An 18,502-nucleotide genomic window follows, 5' to 3' on the forward strand; every position below is an offset into this window, starting at 1 on the left:
TATGATCCTTGCCGGAGAAGACAATGGCGCCCCACTCCAGTACTCTTGCCTGGAAAATCCCATGGGTGGAGGAGCCTGGTAGGCTGTAGTCCATGGGGTTACACAGAGTTGGACACGACTGAAGTGACTTAGCAGCAGTAGCAGCAGCATGATCCTTGCAGCAGTACATGTATATTGCAAACAGAAACAGTCAGAAAAATCCGGAAGCACTGTTTAGTCCACCCCTGATCCTAAACCTCAAAGACTACAACTATAACTACTTTGGTTAGTCTTGTGAGATATTTTTCTAGGTTTACGCACACATATGCACAAACATAATTTCTCTCTCTCTCTCTCTTTTTTTTATGGCATGAATCTATATGTTTTACTTTTTCATAAACTTTAGTTCTTTAGGTTGACAGAAAAATTGTGAGCTGTCCCTAGCTGTGCAGCTTTGAACACGAATGTAACCGGGCATGCCTCTCTGTCCTAATTTGTAAAGAGGACTTTCGACCTGAAAAGTATTCACAACATAAAAGTTGAGAGTTATGTTTTATTCGATGGGAATTTTTAGCACTTTAAGCCAGGGAGACAGCCTCTCAAGTGACCCTGAGAAGACTGCTCCAAGGAGGTGAGGGGAGGACCCAGGTTGTCTAGAAGTTTTGCAACATAGGTCAGGTAGTCTGAACATCAAAAGTTTTTGGGTAAATTAAAGAAAACCAGATATCCCACTGAGGCAAAAAGGGGAAAAAAAAAAAATAGAGGAATGAGCTTTTTTCTTTCCCTTTCCGGAGAACAAAGAAGATAAAGAGAAGAGTGAGCAGGCCTGAACATTCTTAGGTTTTTTACTTTATCAGTTCAGTGCGGCACGCCAGGCTTCCCTGTCTATCACCAACTCCCAGAGCTTGCTCAAACTCATGGCCATCGAGTCGATGATGCTGTCCAACCGTCTCAGCCTCTGTTGTCCCCTTCTCCTCCTGCCTTCAGTCTTTCCCAGCGTCAGGGTCTTTTTTTTTTTTAACTTTAACTGCTCCTAACTCTGTATGTCTGTAAATTTGCTTTTCTGCCTCCTAACTCTGCAGGAGCTACAGCTCACCCCTATTTTCCTTTCTGTGTGTGTGCTCGAGAGTGCTTAGTCAATGCCAGTTCTTTGAGGCCTGCTGGGCTAAATACATCCTGTATCTGGTGTTTACGCTTGCAACATTCTTCCCCTTAAAGTTCTTCTTTTTATATATCGGAAAGATAGCCGCAGAGCCGCCAAACTGCCAGATTCAATTACTGGATTACTGATGCCAGCCTATGACTGTGTTTAAAACAGTGCAAGAAGAACAAGTCAAGATCCTAACACCTTTGTTCCTCATCACTGATTCCTGACTGGAAGCCCTTATCTTATAAAAGTCCCTGGGGGGCGGGGGGTGCAGTTCTTAAGGCATGAGTTTATGGAGCTCCCCTCTCTGCTGGCTGAGAATTAAAGCCACCTTTCTGTTTTTTCCAAACTCTATCTCTGTATTTTTTATTTGGCTTTGCGGGGCTGAGAAAGCCAAGATTTTGGCCAGCAACAATCTCAAGTTAAGGAATAGAGTGCTTTTCTATGTATGGGAAGATGTCAGAGTCGGGGCTCACTGAAATCATTCCTTTGATATGCACCTCAGCTATCTGGGGGTAATGTTAGGAAGATCCCCTGGAGAAGGAAATGGCAACCCACTCCAGTGTTCTTGCCTGGAGGATCCCATGGGCAGAGTAGCCTGGCGGGCTGCAGTCTGTGCTGTGCTTAGTTGCTCAGTCATGTCCAATTCTGTGCGACCCCATGGACTATAGCCCACCAGGCTCCTCTGTCCATGGGCATTCTCCAGGTAAGAATACTGGAGTGGGTTGCCAAGCCCTCCTCCAGGGGAATCTTCCCAACTCAAGGATCGAACCCAGGTCTCCAAAATTTCAGGTGGATTCTTTACCGACTGAGCCACCAGGGAAGCCCAGGTCTGTGGGATCACAAAGAGTCAGACCCAGCTGAGTGACAAGCACACACTTCCTGCTTTCACATTCTGCGCTTCCTTTCCTCAGGGCTCACCTTTCTTCCTGAGTTTCCTTAGGGCTCATCAGCTCACATGAAGGGCTGCAATTGCTGATGACTGTGACAACCTTGTTTACTGACATCAGTTCAGTTGAGTTCAGTCAGTCAGTCGAGTCCGACTCTTTGCAACCCCATGGACTCAACACACCAGGCTTCCCTGTCCATCACCAATTCCCAGAGCTTACTCAAACTCAAGTCCATCAAGTTGATGATGCCATGCAATCATCTCATCCTCTGGTATCCCCTTCTCCTCCTGCCTTCAATCTTTCCCAGCATCAGGGTCTTTTCCAACAAGTCAGTTCTTCGCATCAGGTGGCCAAAATACTGGAGTTTCAGCTTCAACATCAGTCCTTCCAATGAATATTCAGGACTGATTTCCTTTAGGATGGACTGGTTGGATCTCCTTGCAGTTCAAGAGACTCTCAAGAGTTTTCTCCAACACCACAGTTCAAAAGCATCAATTCTGCCATGCTCAGCTTTCTTTATAGTCCAACTCCCACCTCCATACATAACTATTGGAAAAACCATAGCTTTGACTAGACGGACTTTTGTTGGCAAAGTAATGTCTCTGCTTTTTAATATGCTGTCTAGGTTGGTCATAACTTTTCTCCCAAGGAGCAAGTGTCTTTTAATTTCATGTCTGCAGTCACCATCTGCAGTCACCATCTGCAGTGATTTTGGAGCCCCCAAAAATGAAGTCTCTCACTGTTTCCATTGTTTCCCTACCTATTTGCCATGAAGTGATGAGACCAGATGCCATGATCTTAGTTTTCTGAATGTTGAATTTTAAGCCAACTTTTCCACTCTCCTCTTTCACTTTTATCAAGAGGCCCTTTAGTTCTTCCTCACTTTCTGCCATAAGGGTGGTGTCATCTGCATATCTGAGTTTATTGATATTTCTCCCAGCGATCTTGATTCCAGCTTGTGCTTCATCCAGCCCAGCATTTCTCATGATGTACTCTGCATATAAGTTAAATAAGCAGGCTGACAATATACAGCCTTGACATACTCCTGTCCCTATTTGGAACAAACCTGTTGTTCCATGTCCAGTTCTTACTGTTGCTTCTTGACCTGCATACATTCTCAAGAGGCAGGTCAGGTGGTCTGATATTCCCATATCTTTAAGAATTTTCCAGAGTCTGTTGTGATCCACACAGTCAAAGGCTTTGGCATACTCAATAAAGCAGAAGAAGATGTTTTTCTGGAACTCTCTAGCTTTTTCTATGATCCAACAGATGTTGGCAATTTGACCTCTGGTTCCTCTGCCTTTTTTAAATCCAGCTTGAACATCTGGAAGTTCATGGTTCACGTACTGTTGAAGACTGGCTTGGAGAATTTTGAGCATTACTTTGCTAGCGTGTGAGACGAGTGCAATTGTGTGGTAGTTTGAACATTCTTTGGCATCGCCTTTGTTTGGGACTGGAATGAAAACAGACCTTTTCCAGTCCTGTGACCACTGCTGAGTTTTCCAAATTTGCTGGCATATTGAGCTGGCATATCATCTTTTAGGATTTGAAATAGCTCAACTGGAACTCCATCACCTCCACTAGCTTTGTTTGTAGTGATGCTTCTTAGGGTGCGCTTGACTTCTCATTTCAGGATGTCCGGATCTAGGTGAGTGATCACACCATGGTGGTTATCTGGGTCATGAAGATCTTTTTTGTATAGTTCTTCTGTGTATTCTTGTCACCTCTTCTTAGTATCTTCTGCTTCTGTTAGGTCCATACCATTTCTGTCCTTTATTGAGCCCATCTTTGTATGAAATGTTCCCTTGGTATCTCTCATTTTCTTGAAGAGATCTCTAGCCTTTCCCAGTCCATTGTTTTCCTCTATTTATTTGCACTGATCACTGAAAAAGGCTTTCTTATCTCTCTTTGTTATTCTTTGGAACTCTGCATTCAAATGGGTATATCTTTCCTTTTCTCCTTTGCCTTTAGCTTCTCTTCTTTTCTCAGCTATTTGTAAGGCCTCCTCAGACAACCATTTTTCCTTTTTGTATTTATTTTTCTTAGGGATGGTCTTGATTCCTGCCTCCTGTACAGTGTCACAAACCTCCATCCATAGTTCTTCAGGCACTCTATCAGATCGAATCCCTGAATCTATTTGTCACTTCCCCTGTATAATCATAAGGGATTTGATTTAGGTCATACCTGAATGGTCTAGTGGTTTTCCCTACTTTCTTCAATTTAAGTCTGAATTTGGCCATAAGGAGTTCATGATCTGAGCCATAGTCAGCTCCCAGCCTTGTTTTTGCTGACTGTACAGAGCTTCTCCACCTTTGGCTGCAAAGAAAATAATCAATCTGATTTTGGTATTGACCACCTGGTGATGTCCATGTGTAGAGTCTTCTCTTGTGGTGTTGGAAGAGGGTGTTTGCCATGACCAGTGAGTTCTCCTGGCAAAATTCTGTTAGCCTTTGACCTGCTTCATTTTGTACTCCAAGGCCAAATTTTCCTGTTTCTCCAGGTATCTCTTGACTTCCTACTTTTGCATTTCAGTCCCCTATAATGAAAAGGACATCTTTTTCGGGTGTTAGTTCTTGAAGGTCTCATAGGTCTCTACTGATATGGCAGGAAATATTCCATTTCTTGGGAGAAACTTTTTTTTATCACTCTGGGAACTATTTCACAGGATAAACTGAAAGAGGAGACACAAAAGGGAATTTGAAAGGTATCAAATACTGAACCAAAATAAAGGGCGATTCTGACTTTAAAAATCTTTTTGGTAGTTTAGTCACTAAGTCATGTCTGACTCTTTGTGACCCCATGGACTGCAGCCCACCAGGCTTCTCTGTCCATGGGATTCTCCAGGCAAGAATCCCACTGGAGTGGGTTGCCATTTCCTTCTCTAGGGGATCTCCTGACCCAGGGATTGGCAGGTAGATTCTTTACCTACCTGAGAAGCCCCTCAAAAAAGTTTTTATTGGATCTTAAATTGGCTAATGGTCTCAGTTCAGTCACTCAGTCATGTCCGACTCTTTGCAACCCCATGGCCTGCATCAAACCAGCCCTCCCTGTCCATTGCCAACTCCCAGAGTTCACTCAAACTCAAGTCCATTGAGTCGGAGATGCCATCCAGCCATCTCATCCTTTGTCGTCTCCTTCTCCTCCTGCCCTCAATCTTTCCCAGAATCAGGGTCTTTTCCAATGAGTCGACTCTTCCCATCAGGTGGCCAAAGTATGGGAGTTTCAGCTTCAGTATCAGTCCTTCCAGTGAATATTCAGAGTTGATTTCCTTAAGGATTGACTGGTTTGATCTCCATGCAGGCAGTCCAAGGGACTCTCAAGAGTCTTCTCCGGCACCACAATTTGAACCAGGCTGGAGAGATCATTACTAAACACTCTTTGCTGTGAGTAAGATAGTGATGGTAATTATTTATAATCATAATGGCAGGTATTAATTAAAAACTTCCTATGTATCAAATCCCACAAAAGTACACCTCTAAAAAAAAAGAAAAAGCATACCTCTCAGGTCCCCAACTGCAGAGGATCAATCTATGCTGCCCCATTGTTAGAAAAATTAAGTTCATACACTTTGCCATAATTCAAACAAGTAAGCCTGGTGGGGGTTCCATAAAGAATGTCTTGTCCCCAAATTGTGCCAATTTACTGTTTCCTGTTGCCTGCTTGGTTTAGGCACGACTGCCCCAGGAGAGATATGATGATCTCTGCTCCACTTTTTAGAGACACCTCATTTTGGTAAGGCTCTCGAACTGTGGGAGACTTCTGCTCAGAAACATGACAGAGAGAGAAAGAAGCCCTGAGACAGGACAGCTCCCATGGAGCTGGGAGCCCGGAAGGCAGGTAGCTCAGAGAACTCCACCCTCATCTCTTCTGCTTTAATCTCAATTCTCCCCAGTTTTGTTTCCTCAGCAGGAAGTGGCCCAGAATGAGGACTCAGCTCTGGGCAATGAGGCATTTATGACTCGGGTGTCTCAGATTTCTTACGAGCATGACCATCATCCCTTACATGCTCTCTTCTCTGTTCTGAGTCTCATGAATTTGAGGTTGAACCAGCAGTTCTGAAGTGCACCACCCTCGAGCTTTGTGTCACCTGCATCTACCAGCTTTGACCAAATCATCAGAGTTCAGCTGACAAACACTTATCCAAAAAACTTTTGAAAGAAAATGCTTTATTGTTTCTTGTGGTCATATAAGCTATATAGATTTACAGCAGAATACAACAAAACCACAAAATTAAGAAAAGTATAAAGCTCACTCATCATACTATAATCCACATAGCCACTGAAAACACTGAGGTCTTCATGAAACCAACATTACAAAGGAAATTTAGGAACACTTGCTAAGTACACTAATATAAATATGGATATCTAGGAATAATATGAGAAAGCATATGTAATAGCAATGCAGGGAAAAACTATAAACTGTAGTTACAGAGTAATTAAAGAAGAAAATTAATGGAAAGAAGTTCCAAGTTTGTGGACTGGAATTGTCAATATTACATGGATGTCATTTTCCCTGAACTAATTTATGGAATTCTAATCAAATGCCTCCCTGTATTTTGGGTGAAAATTCACAAACTGAGTATAATATTAACATAGAAATAGACAGAGCCAAGAGAAGACATTAGTTTGGATAGAACAGAGTTTTCTACAAGACACTGAGAATTAATATCAGGCTATCATAATTAGTAAAGGTAATATTAAACCAAGGACACAAAAATTGATCAATGATATAACACAGGTTCACACACAGATGACTCTGGACATATGTCTGAAGTGGTTCTGCAGAACAGTGGGGATGGATGGTCCCTTCAGCAAATGCTGCCGGAATACTTGGCATCCACACAGCAGAACTAGTACAGACCACCAACTCACACCCATTTGTCTGTGTTTTGATATGATAGTCATAAAGTCTTGCCAACTTTACGTCTTGAAGCTTTCTCCCTGTGTTTTCTTCTAGGAGTTTTACAGTTTCAGCTCTTATGTTTAGGCCTTTATCTATTCTGAGTTGATATTTGTGCAAGCTGGAAGAAAAGTTGTGATTTTATCCTTTTGCATGTGGATATCCAATTTTCCCAGCTTGATCTATTGAAGAGACTGTCCTTTCCTCATTGTATATTCTTGACAACTTTGCCAAAGAGTAATTGACTGTGTAAACAAAACACTGACAATAAAACAAAAATAGACAAAGGGGAACTAATCCAACTAAAAAGCTTCTGCCCAGCAAATGAAAAAAACACAATGAAGTGAAAAGGTAATTGATGAAAAAGAATAGATATATGTATAGCTGAATCACTTTGCTGTACATTCAAACTAACAATGTAAATCAACTATACTCCAATATAAAATAAAAATGAAAAACAGGCATAAAATAAAAGGGAGAAAAGGGAATGGAAATAGAGAAAATGATTATAATCCACTATCTGATAAGGGGTTAATGACAAAATAACGAGGGCCTTGGGCTTCCCTGGTGGCTCAGCTGGTAAAGAACCTGCTTGCAATGCGGGAGACCTGGGTTCAATCCCTGGGTTGGGAGATCCCCTGGAGAAGGAAATGGCAACCCACTCCAGTGTTCTTGCCTGGAGAGTCCCAGGGACGGTGGAGCCTGATGGGCTGCCGTCGATGGGGTTGCACAGAGTTGGACACGACTGAAGCGACTTAGCAGCAGCAGTAGCAGCTACCATATGATCCATGTGGCTCTTCAATTGAGCAACTATTTACCAATTCAGTTAATCTACTACTGACTGTAGCTTTATATGTAATTCTGAAACACTCTCAGAAAACAATACAAGTGGACCACCCACATGGTAATTACGTGTGATTCCAAAGTATCCTCTCCGCATGAAGAGATACATGTGCTAAAGATAACACAGTGGTAACAAAACCCCATGGCGAGTAGAATCCCATTTTCAGAAAGACTTGACATGGACATGGAAATCGAGATAGAAGAGACTAGAGAGTAAGGATCCAAGTTTTGAAGACACTTTGGGATTCTTCCTCTTGTTTAAAAACAACCATATTTCTCACTCTCATGTTTAAATCAGTGACCAAGTATGGTCCTCCCAGGTCCCTAGAAACAGGAGACACAGCCTGTCATCCTGTGTCCAGGCCACACGGGAACCGCCAGGGTCTTCCGTGAGGCAGACCGAGTTAGAGGAAAACAAGGCCAAGACCTTGATGGTCATTTCTCTGGGAAAGGCAGGCGAGGCAGGGAAAGCAGTCTTTGGATGGCAAGTATGAATAAAGTAAGAGGGCTGTGGAGAGGAAGGGGTTTCCTGAGTCATCTGGTACCTGGTCCCAGCATGAGTGGGGCAGGGTGGGTTGTGGCTCAGACTGGCTCTGAGTCTGGGCAGTGGAGCAGAGAGGAAAGGCTCGACAGGTTTGCATGGGAAAGGCCAACAGGTGAGCTGCTGGCTGTGTCTAGGAAACAGCCAACCCCAGGAGGGCAGTCTCTCCAGGATCAGCAGGGCCCAGATGTCAAAGCCTCTGAGAACACAAATATACAAAGGATAAACACAGAAGCCCCAGCCAAGGAGCAGGAATGAAGGTTGAGATGGGGTGGGGAGAGGGTGAGACGGTGGCTTCATCTAGGAGCCACCTCGTAGGCAGTGACAAGAGAAGAGGTGATGGCTGAGGATGACCAGGATGGTACCTCGGGTCATCATCACAGCTAGGATTTGCTGAAGAGCCCACACCTACCTTGAGGGTGGTGGCAGAGGTGCTTGTGTGGGTCTGGGTCACTCTAAGGAGCAGATGCCAATGTGACATTAAATGTGGGAGATTGTTCTTTGGGGAAACACCCAGGTGAGAGACAGTGATCAGGGATCTTATGGAAGCTGCGAAAGCTGACAACCCTGATCTAATCTGACTCTGGGTGAAGGCAAGAAGGAAGGACAGTTGGCTCTGCAGTCAAGACGAAGTCCAGCAAGGTCGTGGAGAGTCCTTTCACCAGTGTCCCATGTCAGAGCTTCCCCTGACTCTCAGGAATGGGGCTGCCTGAGTGTCTCTGGCACCCATGGTCATTGTCTGGGAGCTGCAGGTAGGCAGCGTGGCTTGGTGTCAACGTGGAGATGGATCACAGAGGGCAGTAGCTGGGACCCTCAGCCGAGTATGTTCCCTCCACTGGGGCTCTGCTATATCCCTTGTCATGGTCCCCAAATGAGAAACAGAAAAATTCAGTGTATGAAGACACATTGAGAGCAGCAACAAAGAGCAGGAGCTTCATAGCAAGAAGGACCCTAACCCTAACTTCACACTCTCGTCTCTCACTCATCAGGGGACTCTGAGTGAGTGGCCATGTCTCAATGTATTACAATGAGAATCAAAGTAAAACCCATCTCATGGGGATGCTGGAGGCCTCAAAGGAGGAACAGCAATATGGAGAAGCCAAAGACTGTCTTCCAACCACTTAGGTGACCAGTGACTCAGGCAATAAGAACATCATGATCTTTTGTGTGTCCTTATGGGAGTTTTTCTGGAATGGACTTTTGTCAATGACACGTTGGTTTTGGTACCAAGGCAGGGTGACAATGGAAGTTGGTAAGCCTGCTGTCTAACCCAGTGATTCATTCTGGGGCACACACAGGTATAATTCTACATATTCTAGTAACCACAATGAAAGAATACAAAGACCGAGATGAAACTCCATTTGACTAAGTAGCATTTCTAGAAGTTGTTATCTCAACATGCCATCAATATCAGGTCAGATAAATAATGAGGAGGTGTCACTGGCACGTTCCAGGGGCTCACTGGAGACCCATTCCGATTCTTACAGCACGAATACCTCAGCCAGACTGTAACCTCCTGTGCCAGCAGCTGCCACCTCTGTGGCTCTCTACCAGCCACATTTCCAGTCGGGTCAGCCGGGTCCAGAATCACAGGCCTGGAAACAACAGTCAGAGAGGACAGGTGAGTACATGGGCTGTGTCTGGGGTGTTCAGAGCTCCCGACAGGGCAAAATACCAGCCTGGGTAGACTGTTTCTGGGGGCAGTTGGAGGGCCCATGGACACCTCTCCCTGGGTTGTGACCTGGGTGCCTTGCCCTACAGTGGGCATTGAACACGAGGTGAAGGAGGCTTGCATTTGGGCCTGGAGAGACCCGGTTTCAATCTCACCTCTGCTCTTTAGTAGTGGTGTCTCTCTGGGCAGGTCACCTGAATCTCTAGTCCTCAGTATCCTCATCTGTGAAATGGGCAGATTTAAAAATCCCTGCCTCAAAGGATGCTGTATGAGGATCTAGAGAAGCACTTGACATGCTCCCAACAGTAACTGAAACATAATGAGGGGTCTATACATGACAGGTTTAATAACCACCATTCCCCTATTCTATCAGAGTGTTTTTGTCTTATAGCAAGCTCTTACTTCCTGGAAGCAATTTTTATTATTGCTGTAGCTATTGTTACGTCAGTAAAATTTCAGTTATTTCACTCATTTTCTGTAAAGGTTTGAACAAGCCCTTCTTTCTCCAAACCTCAGTTAATCTGTGTAATGGTTAGCACAGTGCCTGCCTCACAGGGTTGCAGGTTATTATTTAAATTTATTATTTAAATTGCATGGTAAGAGTAAAGCACTCAGCATGATTGACAATAGCTGATGATCAATAAATGTGGAACTCTATTTTTTCCTGAATTTCCAGGGTTCCACAGCTGTAATCAGCGCTTCATTTTATGGGGATCTAAGCCATGTGAGGATAGAGTACCTGGGTTTTTCAAGTTGTCTTTTCAGGCATTGTGTAATAATAGGGTTTTCAAAGTCATAATACTTTTTCCAGTAGATGCAGAGGTCCTGATGCTTCAGGACTAACTCCAAAACAGTCCGAAATCCTTCAGCTGTCCTGAATTTTGTTTTTGAGCCTTCCCGCTCCCAGGCATAGATAGTCAGCAACTCCAGGGCATACTGTGAGGGCAGTTTTTTCCCATGTCTCTTCTTACACTGAGAAGAGGAAAAAAATTAGAAACATGAATTTTTCAGCTTTTGTATGAACAGTTAATGAGTTAATGCCAATACTTCTCAAACTATTCCAGAAAAGTGAGGATCAAGAGATGATTTCAAACTCCTTTTATACCAAAACCAGACAAATACAGCACAAAAAAGAAAACGATAGGCCTGATTTATCATAGATGTGAAAATCCTCCACAAAATACTAGCAAAGTAAATTCTCCAATATATTATAAGGTCATACAGTATGATCAAGTTAGATATATTCCAGGGATGCAAGGATGCTTCAGTATCACATATCAATCAATTGATACAGTTGTATTAAGAAAATAAAGGATAAAAAGCATGTGACCATTTCCCCAGATACAGAAAAAACATTTGAGAAAATTCAACAGTCGTATGTGATACAGACTCTTTCCAAGGTGGGTATGGAGAGAACATAACTCAATATAAGCCGTATATGACCAATACACAGCTAATATCACACTCAGTGGTGAAGGCTGGAAGCTTTTAAGATCGGGAACAAGACATATATGCCCTCTCTCCCCACATTTATCCAATATAGTATTAGAAGTCTGTCCATAGCAATCAGGCAGGAAAAAGAAACAAAATACATCCAGAGTAAAAAGGAGGACGTTATACTATTGCTATTTGCAGATGACATGATATTATACATAGAAAACCCAAAAGACACCACCAAAAAACTTAAGACAATCAAAGACTGAATGCAGGAATACTGTAGGATACAAAAATAACACATGGAAATCTGTTGTACCTCTATACATGAATAACAGAGTATTGGAATGAGAAATTTAAAAACAATCCCATTTATAATTGCATCAAAAAGGATTTAAAAAGTAGGAATAAATTTAACCATAGAGGTGAAAGACCTGTACCCTGTAGTGTATAAGACTTTGATGAGAGAAACTGAAGATGACAAAAATAAATGGAAAGATATAGTGATGATGGATTTGAGGAATTAATATTAAAATGTGCAAATTACCCAAACAAACCATATGCGCATCGTCATGGCATATGATTTAGTGTTGCTGGGCCATGTTACTCTTCACAAGTGACAAAACAAGAGGTTACTTCATTTGCCCAAATTCAGACAGTCAGGAAGTGAATAAAAGAGTGTGGGTTGGGAGGCAGGGAGTAGGGGGTTAGCACTCATTAATTTATTGAATAATTACCCAGTGAGCACGTATTATGTGCCAGGCACTATTGTAGGTTCTGTGGCAACAGCAATGAATAAAATATACAATATTATAATGTATATTTATACAATATATATAAATAAAATATACAAATCCCTTCTTTTGTGGACATTTTTAGTGGGAAGATAGACAATAAACAAACAAACAAGCTCATGCAAAGGCCCTGAGGCTGGAGTAGAGTTTCCTCCTTGGAGAACTAATGAAGAGGAGAGACCAGCCTGGGAGTGGGGGTGAGAGGGCAGAGAGAGGGGTTCAGAGAGCTTGAGGGCAGATCCTGTGAGCCTCCCGAGATTATGGTGGGGGGAGAGGGTATGGGGGTCAGTGGAAGTGACTGATACGGTAGCAATCGATGATAATGGGTTTATTTTAGATACAGGTCCAAGCCACTTGCAGACTGGTTGGATGGGTGTGTGAGTGGGTATGTGTGTGAAAAAGATAAGAAGGACCCATGGTTCTGCACAGCGTAGCTGGAAGGATGGAGCTCTCGTTTCGTGATGTGGGAAGACTAGGAAGAATGAGATGTCCACTGGCACCCATCCCAGGCCCTACTTTTTTTTCTCCCTAACCTTTCCCCCTCCCTACAACCTCTACACCTCCACCTTCTTCCTTTCAGCCTTTCCTTCTTGTTTCCTGCCCTCTCCCCTCCTCCATGCCCTTCCCTCCTCTCCATCCGGCTCCATCCGGCTCCCTCCTGCCTCCCGCATCCTTTCTGATTCCTCCCCTCCTCCCTCTCCTCTTTCTTCTCCTCCCCACACCTCTCCCTGCTCCTTCCCTCCCTCCACGCCTCCCTCCCTCCTCTCCCGTCCTCACTCTCTCCCTTCCCCTCTTCCTCCTCCTCGGCTGTCTGCCCAGATGGGACCGGCCATACCTGTTGGTACCAGTGCTTCACCAGGCGGATGAGGCTCTTCAGCTTGGCCGGACGCTCCTTCAGGAAGGCTCTCTGCAGCTCCGTGAAGCAGGGGGAGAACTCGCCCTCTCTTCTCAGGTTCTCGCACTCTTGGATGAGCTGGACGTAGATTTGAGGGTTAGGTTTGTAATCTTCAGTCACCTGAGCTAAGGAGGAGGCATCCAGAACTTTAAGGCATCAGCTCTTCTCTTCTCTAGACAAGCTCACTGGCCATAGGGGCCAGTGGGGAGGTCAGCAGGCCCAGAGCCAGGGGGCCTGAGGTCCATCCCCGTCCTCCCTTCTCCCGCCTCTACTGCCGTCACCCATCGTCTCTCACCTGGACTCAGCAGAGGTAGCGGCACCCTCCTCCCTGGATCCTCCACAGCCCACACAGAGCCCTTTAAACCTGATTCGTCCACTTCTTGCTTCCTAGGACCTCTGGATAAAATTCCAAGTCCGCAAAGTGGCCCACACGGATGGTGAGACCTATCTCCTCCTTTGTCTTACCTCCTGCCTCAATCCCTTTGCCACTGACTCCCCTGGATGCTTCACTTCTTCAAATATGCCATGTTCATTCCTGTCTTTGCACCTGCTGTTTCCTCCTCTGGAACCCCCAGATCTTTGCGTGCTTGGCCTCTTCTCATCCCTTAGGCCTCAGGTCAGAGGTCACCTCCCTTGTTGCCCTGTCTGTGAAAGTCCTCTGATCCCCACCTCTCTCTTTTGGATCCCCATATTCGGTTTTTGTCAGAGCGAGTCATCATCTCATTCCTGGTGTTCATATGGTCAAGCTCCAGGAAAGAGGTTCTCTGTCTGTCTCATTTAGGCCATGGAATATGCCTTGTGCCTTCAAGGTACACAGCGGAAATTGAACCTCAGAGATGTATTGCTCCCTGTCCTAGTGATCTTGCAGATTGTCTATAGATGCTAATGCTCAGGATAAGTTTGCTGAGGTTCCTCATGCTTTGAAAAATAGATGAAATTAACATTCTGAGTTTACATCAGATCTATGCTGTCTAATTTTGGGGGATGGGATTTATCTATTCTTGGGCTTCCCTGGTGGCTCAGATGATAAAGAATCTGCCTGCAATGCAGGAGACCCAGGTTTGATCCCTGGGTGAGGAAGATCCCCTGGAGAAGGGAACGGCAATCCAGTCCAGTATCCTTGCCTGGAGAATCCCAAGGACAGAGGAGCCTGGCAGGCTACAGTCCATGGGGTCACAAAGAGTTGGACACAGCTGAGCGACTTGAAGTTAATTTATTTACAATATTGTGTTGGTTTCAGGTGTCCAGCAATGTGATTCAGTTATAAATAGATAAGATATACTATAAGATACTGAACATAGTTCCCTATTGAAAGTGAAGTCACTCAGTCGTGTTCGACTCTCTGTGACCCCATAGACTAGCCTACCAGGCAACTCCATCCATGGGATTTTCTAGGCAAGAATACTGAAGTGGGTTGCCATGTGCTTTTCCAATAGTTCCCTATGCTATTCAGTATATCCTTGTTGGTGATCTGTTTTATGTGTAACTTCCTCATTTTTAGTAAGGTAAGGTTCACACACTTTGGCATAAGTAGAACTAGTAAGCCTGGCTATAATAAACAAACATACAAAATGTGAGGGAGCACAAAGAGTTAAGGGAAAAAAAAATGAGCCAACTGGGAGTAATGGAGGATGTCACTATAGAAAATCTGGACCAGAAAGCCAGTAGTTAGAAAAGACAGATAAATCAAGACATGGTCCTCTCTCCCAAGGAAAGTATTCACATTTCTTAATATATGTGGGGCTAGTGTAGACTGAGTAACCACAAGTAGACCAGATTTCAACCTCTCTTAAAATACTTCCTGTTCCTGCAGAAGGCAGCCTAGCATCTATTGTGCCTTAGAGAAAACAGGGTGTTGTCAGTACCATCCCCCATGAGCTCAATTTTTGATATATTCTTTTGATCCTGAGATGCACAACAGATAAAGCTCTGTAAGGGATCAAGAGGAAGGTAAGTGAGAGGTACCAAGTGAGTCCAACAGGCTATAAACCTGTCACAAGGAGGTTATGGATGGTAAGAGTTTACATACTTATCCCCACTATCCAAAAGTAGAGTGTTCCTGTGAAAGTTTTGTTAAGTCAAAATGGTGTAAAACAAAGTAATTACCTTAGGACACATCTTATTAGGGATGCACAAAAGAAACTGAGATGAAGCACAGATGCTCACAGACACAGTTCAAAGTTTGGCGATACGTGTATGCTTATAGCTGATTCACGTTGTTGCACAGCAGACACTAACACACAGTGTAAAGCAACTACCCTCCAGTTAACAGAAATCCTACGATAAAACATAATGGGAAAAAATGTTTTAAAAAGAATTGTGTGTGTATGTATGTGTGTGTGTGTATATACATAAAACCAAATCACTTTGATGTACAACAGGAATCAACCTTGTCAATCAGCTATATTTCAATATAAATAAATAAATAAGATGAAAAAAAGAAACATCTTACCCCGAATTTGTACCAATTTGCTGTTTAATATTGTCATGGTGGCTGAGTATGACCCTAATTATCTTGCTCTGAGAGAGATACTAAGATCTCCTCCCCGTGTTGATGGGATGTTTTAAAAGGCTCTTGAACTGAGGGAGATTTCTGCTCAAAACCATGAAAAAAAAGAAAGAAAGAATCCCTGACATAGGACAAAGGCTGAAATACCTTGTGACTGGGAGTACTTAGCCAGGGCATCAAAGGCGGGCAGGACATCAAACTTTACCCCCTGGCAGAACCAGGGGGACCTGAGCACGAAGCTGAGAGCACGCTGCTTCCTCTTTCGCTGCTTCAGGACCTCAAACTCCACTTCAAATGTTTTCTCTCTTTGATAGGCTTCCAACTGTCTCCTAATTTCCTTGATGAATCTTACTCGGTGCTCAAAGTTTTCCTGAAAACTTGTGAGATTGGTGAGGAAGACGACAAGGTCAGCATCTGAGAGGTCCTTGAGGGTCGTGCCTTTGCCTGAGGAGCCGCCCTAAAACAGGTGATGAGAATGAGAACTGACATTTATCGTTTGAGAAGAGCCTCCCTAAATAAAATGCTGAGGACAATCACTAACATTTTGAGCGCTAGCCACTGCTCTGAAGGCATCAGAGGCTGTAACTCCTAGAATGCTCACAAGAACTCTGGGATCTAGCTACTGTTACTATCTGTTGTCATCTTCCGGATGGCGAAACAGATGCTGAGAGAGATCATGTATCAGTCAAGTCACACAGATAGTAGGTGACAGAGATGCTGTTCACACCCTGGTTGTCTTTTTCTAAAGTTTGTGTTCTTTATGTCTTATAATTTATGACCTTATGTGATTAATACTGTAAACTGGCCCATGGCTGACTTTACTTGATTTGCTGAAAATTCTGGATAAGGAAACCAAGGCACAGAGAGGTTAAGTGACTTGCCCAAGACCTCACAGCCAGCAGGCGCTATTTGCTTTCAAAACCTATACTCTTAACCAGCTCATGACTCTGCAGAAATGGTGAGACCCCAGCCTGGTCAAAGATTAGTGAACTGTAGATACTGCCAGGATTCAGATTGCCTAGATTCGTGACCTAGGTAGTTTATACACTTCCCCAGGACATTTGTATAAAACTTATAGTTGGATGCCCTCTCCCCAGAAGCTATTTTCACAAGTGTGGTTATAGTTTTGGCATGGATAAATCAGAAACCACCAGCCCTAGAGACCTCGACCTCTTGCTCTCTGTCTGTCTCTGTGGAAACGCTTGCTCACCAGCCCCGCTTCTCCCCAGCCAGGCAGTTCTAGACTCACCTTCACAACTTTGGACACCCGAAAAGGGTGGGCGGCCTCTTGGAAGCACGTCTCCTTCAGGAAAGTGCAGATGATGTCAATGGCTTCATTAACCTGCCTTCGGAACTCCCTGTGTGGCAGGAGGTGGTCTTCGATGAACTCATCCAGTTTGTTGGCTTGGGTTTTTCTGAGTTTCTTCATGATGTTCAGGCAGGAAGGGGCAGAAGAACCATTGGAGGGAGGCAGAACTGGTAGCCTAAACCTATTAGCTTCTGTCTTTTCTGCTGCCTGGAACTAGGCTGCCGTGAGTTTCATTTCCTTGAAAAGGCGGAGCCTTGTCAGAATCTGGGCTATCATCTCGTCAGAAGGGAGGAGCCATACCCTTGTTCTTTGCATTGAAGAAATTAAGCGTCTCTTTGATCCTGACCTTTGTCTCCCACCTCTTTCTCTTGTTTTCTGAGACTTTTTGTTTTTAACCAGCCCCCTAGACAGCAGTCCCCAACCTTTTTGGCACCAGGGACTGGTTTCTTGGAAGAAGATATATGAATTCTTGCAGGGGGTTCAGGCAGCAATGTGAGCAATGGGGAGCCCCAATGAAGCTTTGCTTGCTCGCCAGCCAATTGCTTCCTGCTGTGTGGCCTGGTTGGGACCCCTGCCCTAGAGCATTAGGCCTTTCTTGACACTATTCTGAAAATGTTGCTTTTTAAACCCAGGTTAGTACCTCACCCAAGAGAAATTATAAGTAAAAACATTTTGGGAGATTTCCTTTGTCTTTTTTGGTTGCCTACCAAACTGTTTTATAGTCTCCTGTAATCTTTACAGCACTACCTGCATATTTCAAAAAGAAAAATGCCAGGAAAATAAGAGAGTGTAAAGACCATCTAGGATCCCAAACCTCAAGAACTACATCTATAAGCATTCTGGTGTAGATCTTTTCAGATATATATATATATATTCCCCCCCGCCACAGGTTAACGGACAAAGTGTCTTTTTTTTTCTAAATGACGTTGTCCTGTACTTTCCCCCCTTTTTGATTAATAGACTTTATTTCCTAAAGAGGCTTCAGGTTTACAGAAAAATTGAGTATAAGTACAGAGTTCACTTGAAGCTGAAACTCCAATATTTTGGCCACCTGATGTGAAGAGCTGACTCATTTGAAAAGACCCTGATGTTGGGAAAGATTGAAGGCAGGAAGAGAAGGGGACGACAGAGGATGAGATGGTTGGATGGCATCACCAACTCAATGGACATGAGTTTGGGTAAATTCCAGGAGTTGGTGATGGACAGGGAGGCCTGGCGTGCTGAGGTTCATGGGGTTGCAAAGAGTCGGACACAACTGAGCGACTGAACTGAACTGGACAGAGTTCACTTATGTCCCCATCATTTCCCCTATTTTTGACTTTGGTGTGGTAAGATGAACTGATATTGACATGTTATTATTAAACAAAGCTCAAAGTTTACTCTATGGTTCACTCTATGTTGTACATTTTATGACTTTGCCAAAATCATGTCTTATCTCCACCGATTACGAAATCACCCCAGAATGTTTTCACCTCTTGCTCCACCAGCTCATCTCTGAGTTTAGATGTTTCTCCTCTTCTAATATATACATTCAGCACTAAAAGTTTTCCTCTAAGTGCTGCTTTTATTGCATCTCAAGATCTTAATTGG

At 43.9% G+C, this 18,502-nt stretch overlaps 1 protein-coding gene across 3 annotated transcripts; it reads right to left on the reverse strand.

Moving 5' to 3' along the window:
* Positions 1–6,162: 6,162 nt before the first annotated feature.
* LOC147355549 (2'-5'-oligoadenylate synthase 1-like) lies at positions 6,163–17,307 on the reverse strand. 3 transcript variants are annotated; one of them, XR_015144609.1, is made up of 5 exons: positions 16,853–17,307; positions 15,751–16,060; positions 13,035–13,172; positions 10,711–10,943; positions 6,163–9,894 (listed from the first exon to the last, which is right to left on the reverse strand). XR_015144609.1 is itself a non-coding variant. In XM_086348122.1 (5 exons), the coding sequence occupies exons 1-5, from the start codon at positions 17,030–17,032 to the stop codon at positions 9,693–9,695; spliced, it is 1,110 nt and encodes a 369-aa protein (XP_086204248.1). In that variant the 5' UTR covers positions 17,033–17,307; the 3' UTR covers positions 6,163–9,692. The 3 variants fall into 3 exon arrangements, 2 of the variants coding, with proteins under 2 accessions (XP_086204248.1, XP_086204249.1); XM_086348122.1 differs by having other exon boundaries at positions 13,035–13,219; XM_086348123.1 differs by lacking the exons at positions 15,751–16,060; positions 16,853–17,307 and adding an exon at positions 15,201–15,346.
* Between the last annotated feature and the right edge of the window lie 1,195 nt (positions 17,308–18,502).

The sequence above is a fragment of the Bos grunniens genome, chromosome 17, assembly GCF_055505025.1.
Source record: "Bos grunniens cultivar Pamir isolate PY7600 chromosome 17, Bosgru_T2T1.0, whole genome shotgun sequence".
NCBI lineage: Eukaryota > Metazoa > Chordata > Mammalia > Artiodactyla > Bovidae > Bos > Bos grunniens.

Bases quoted from the DNA above. Each gene is read 5' to 3' on its own strand.
- LOC147355549 (XM_086348122.1), bottom strand. From the start codon at position 17,032: ATGAAGAAACTCAGAAAAACCCAAGCCAACAAACTGGATGAGTTCATC. The intron at 13,220-15,750 runs GTATTTCAGCCT...CCTCCTCCTTAG, and splicing joins TAAGTACTCCCAGTCACAAG to CTCAGGTGACTGAAGATTAC. The intron at 9,895-10,710 runs GTACTCTATCCT...TGTTGTTTCCAG, and splicing joins AGACAACTTGAAAAACCCAG to GCCTGTGATTCTGGACCCGG.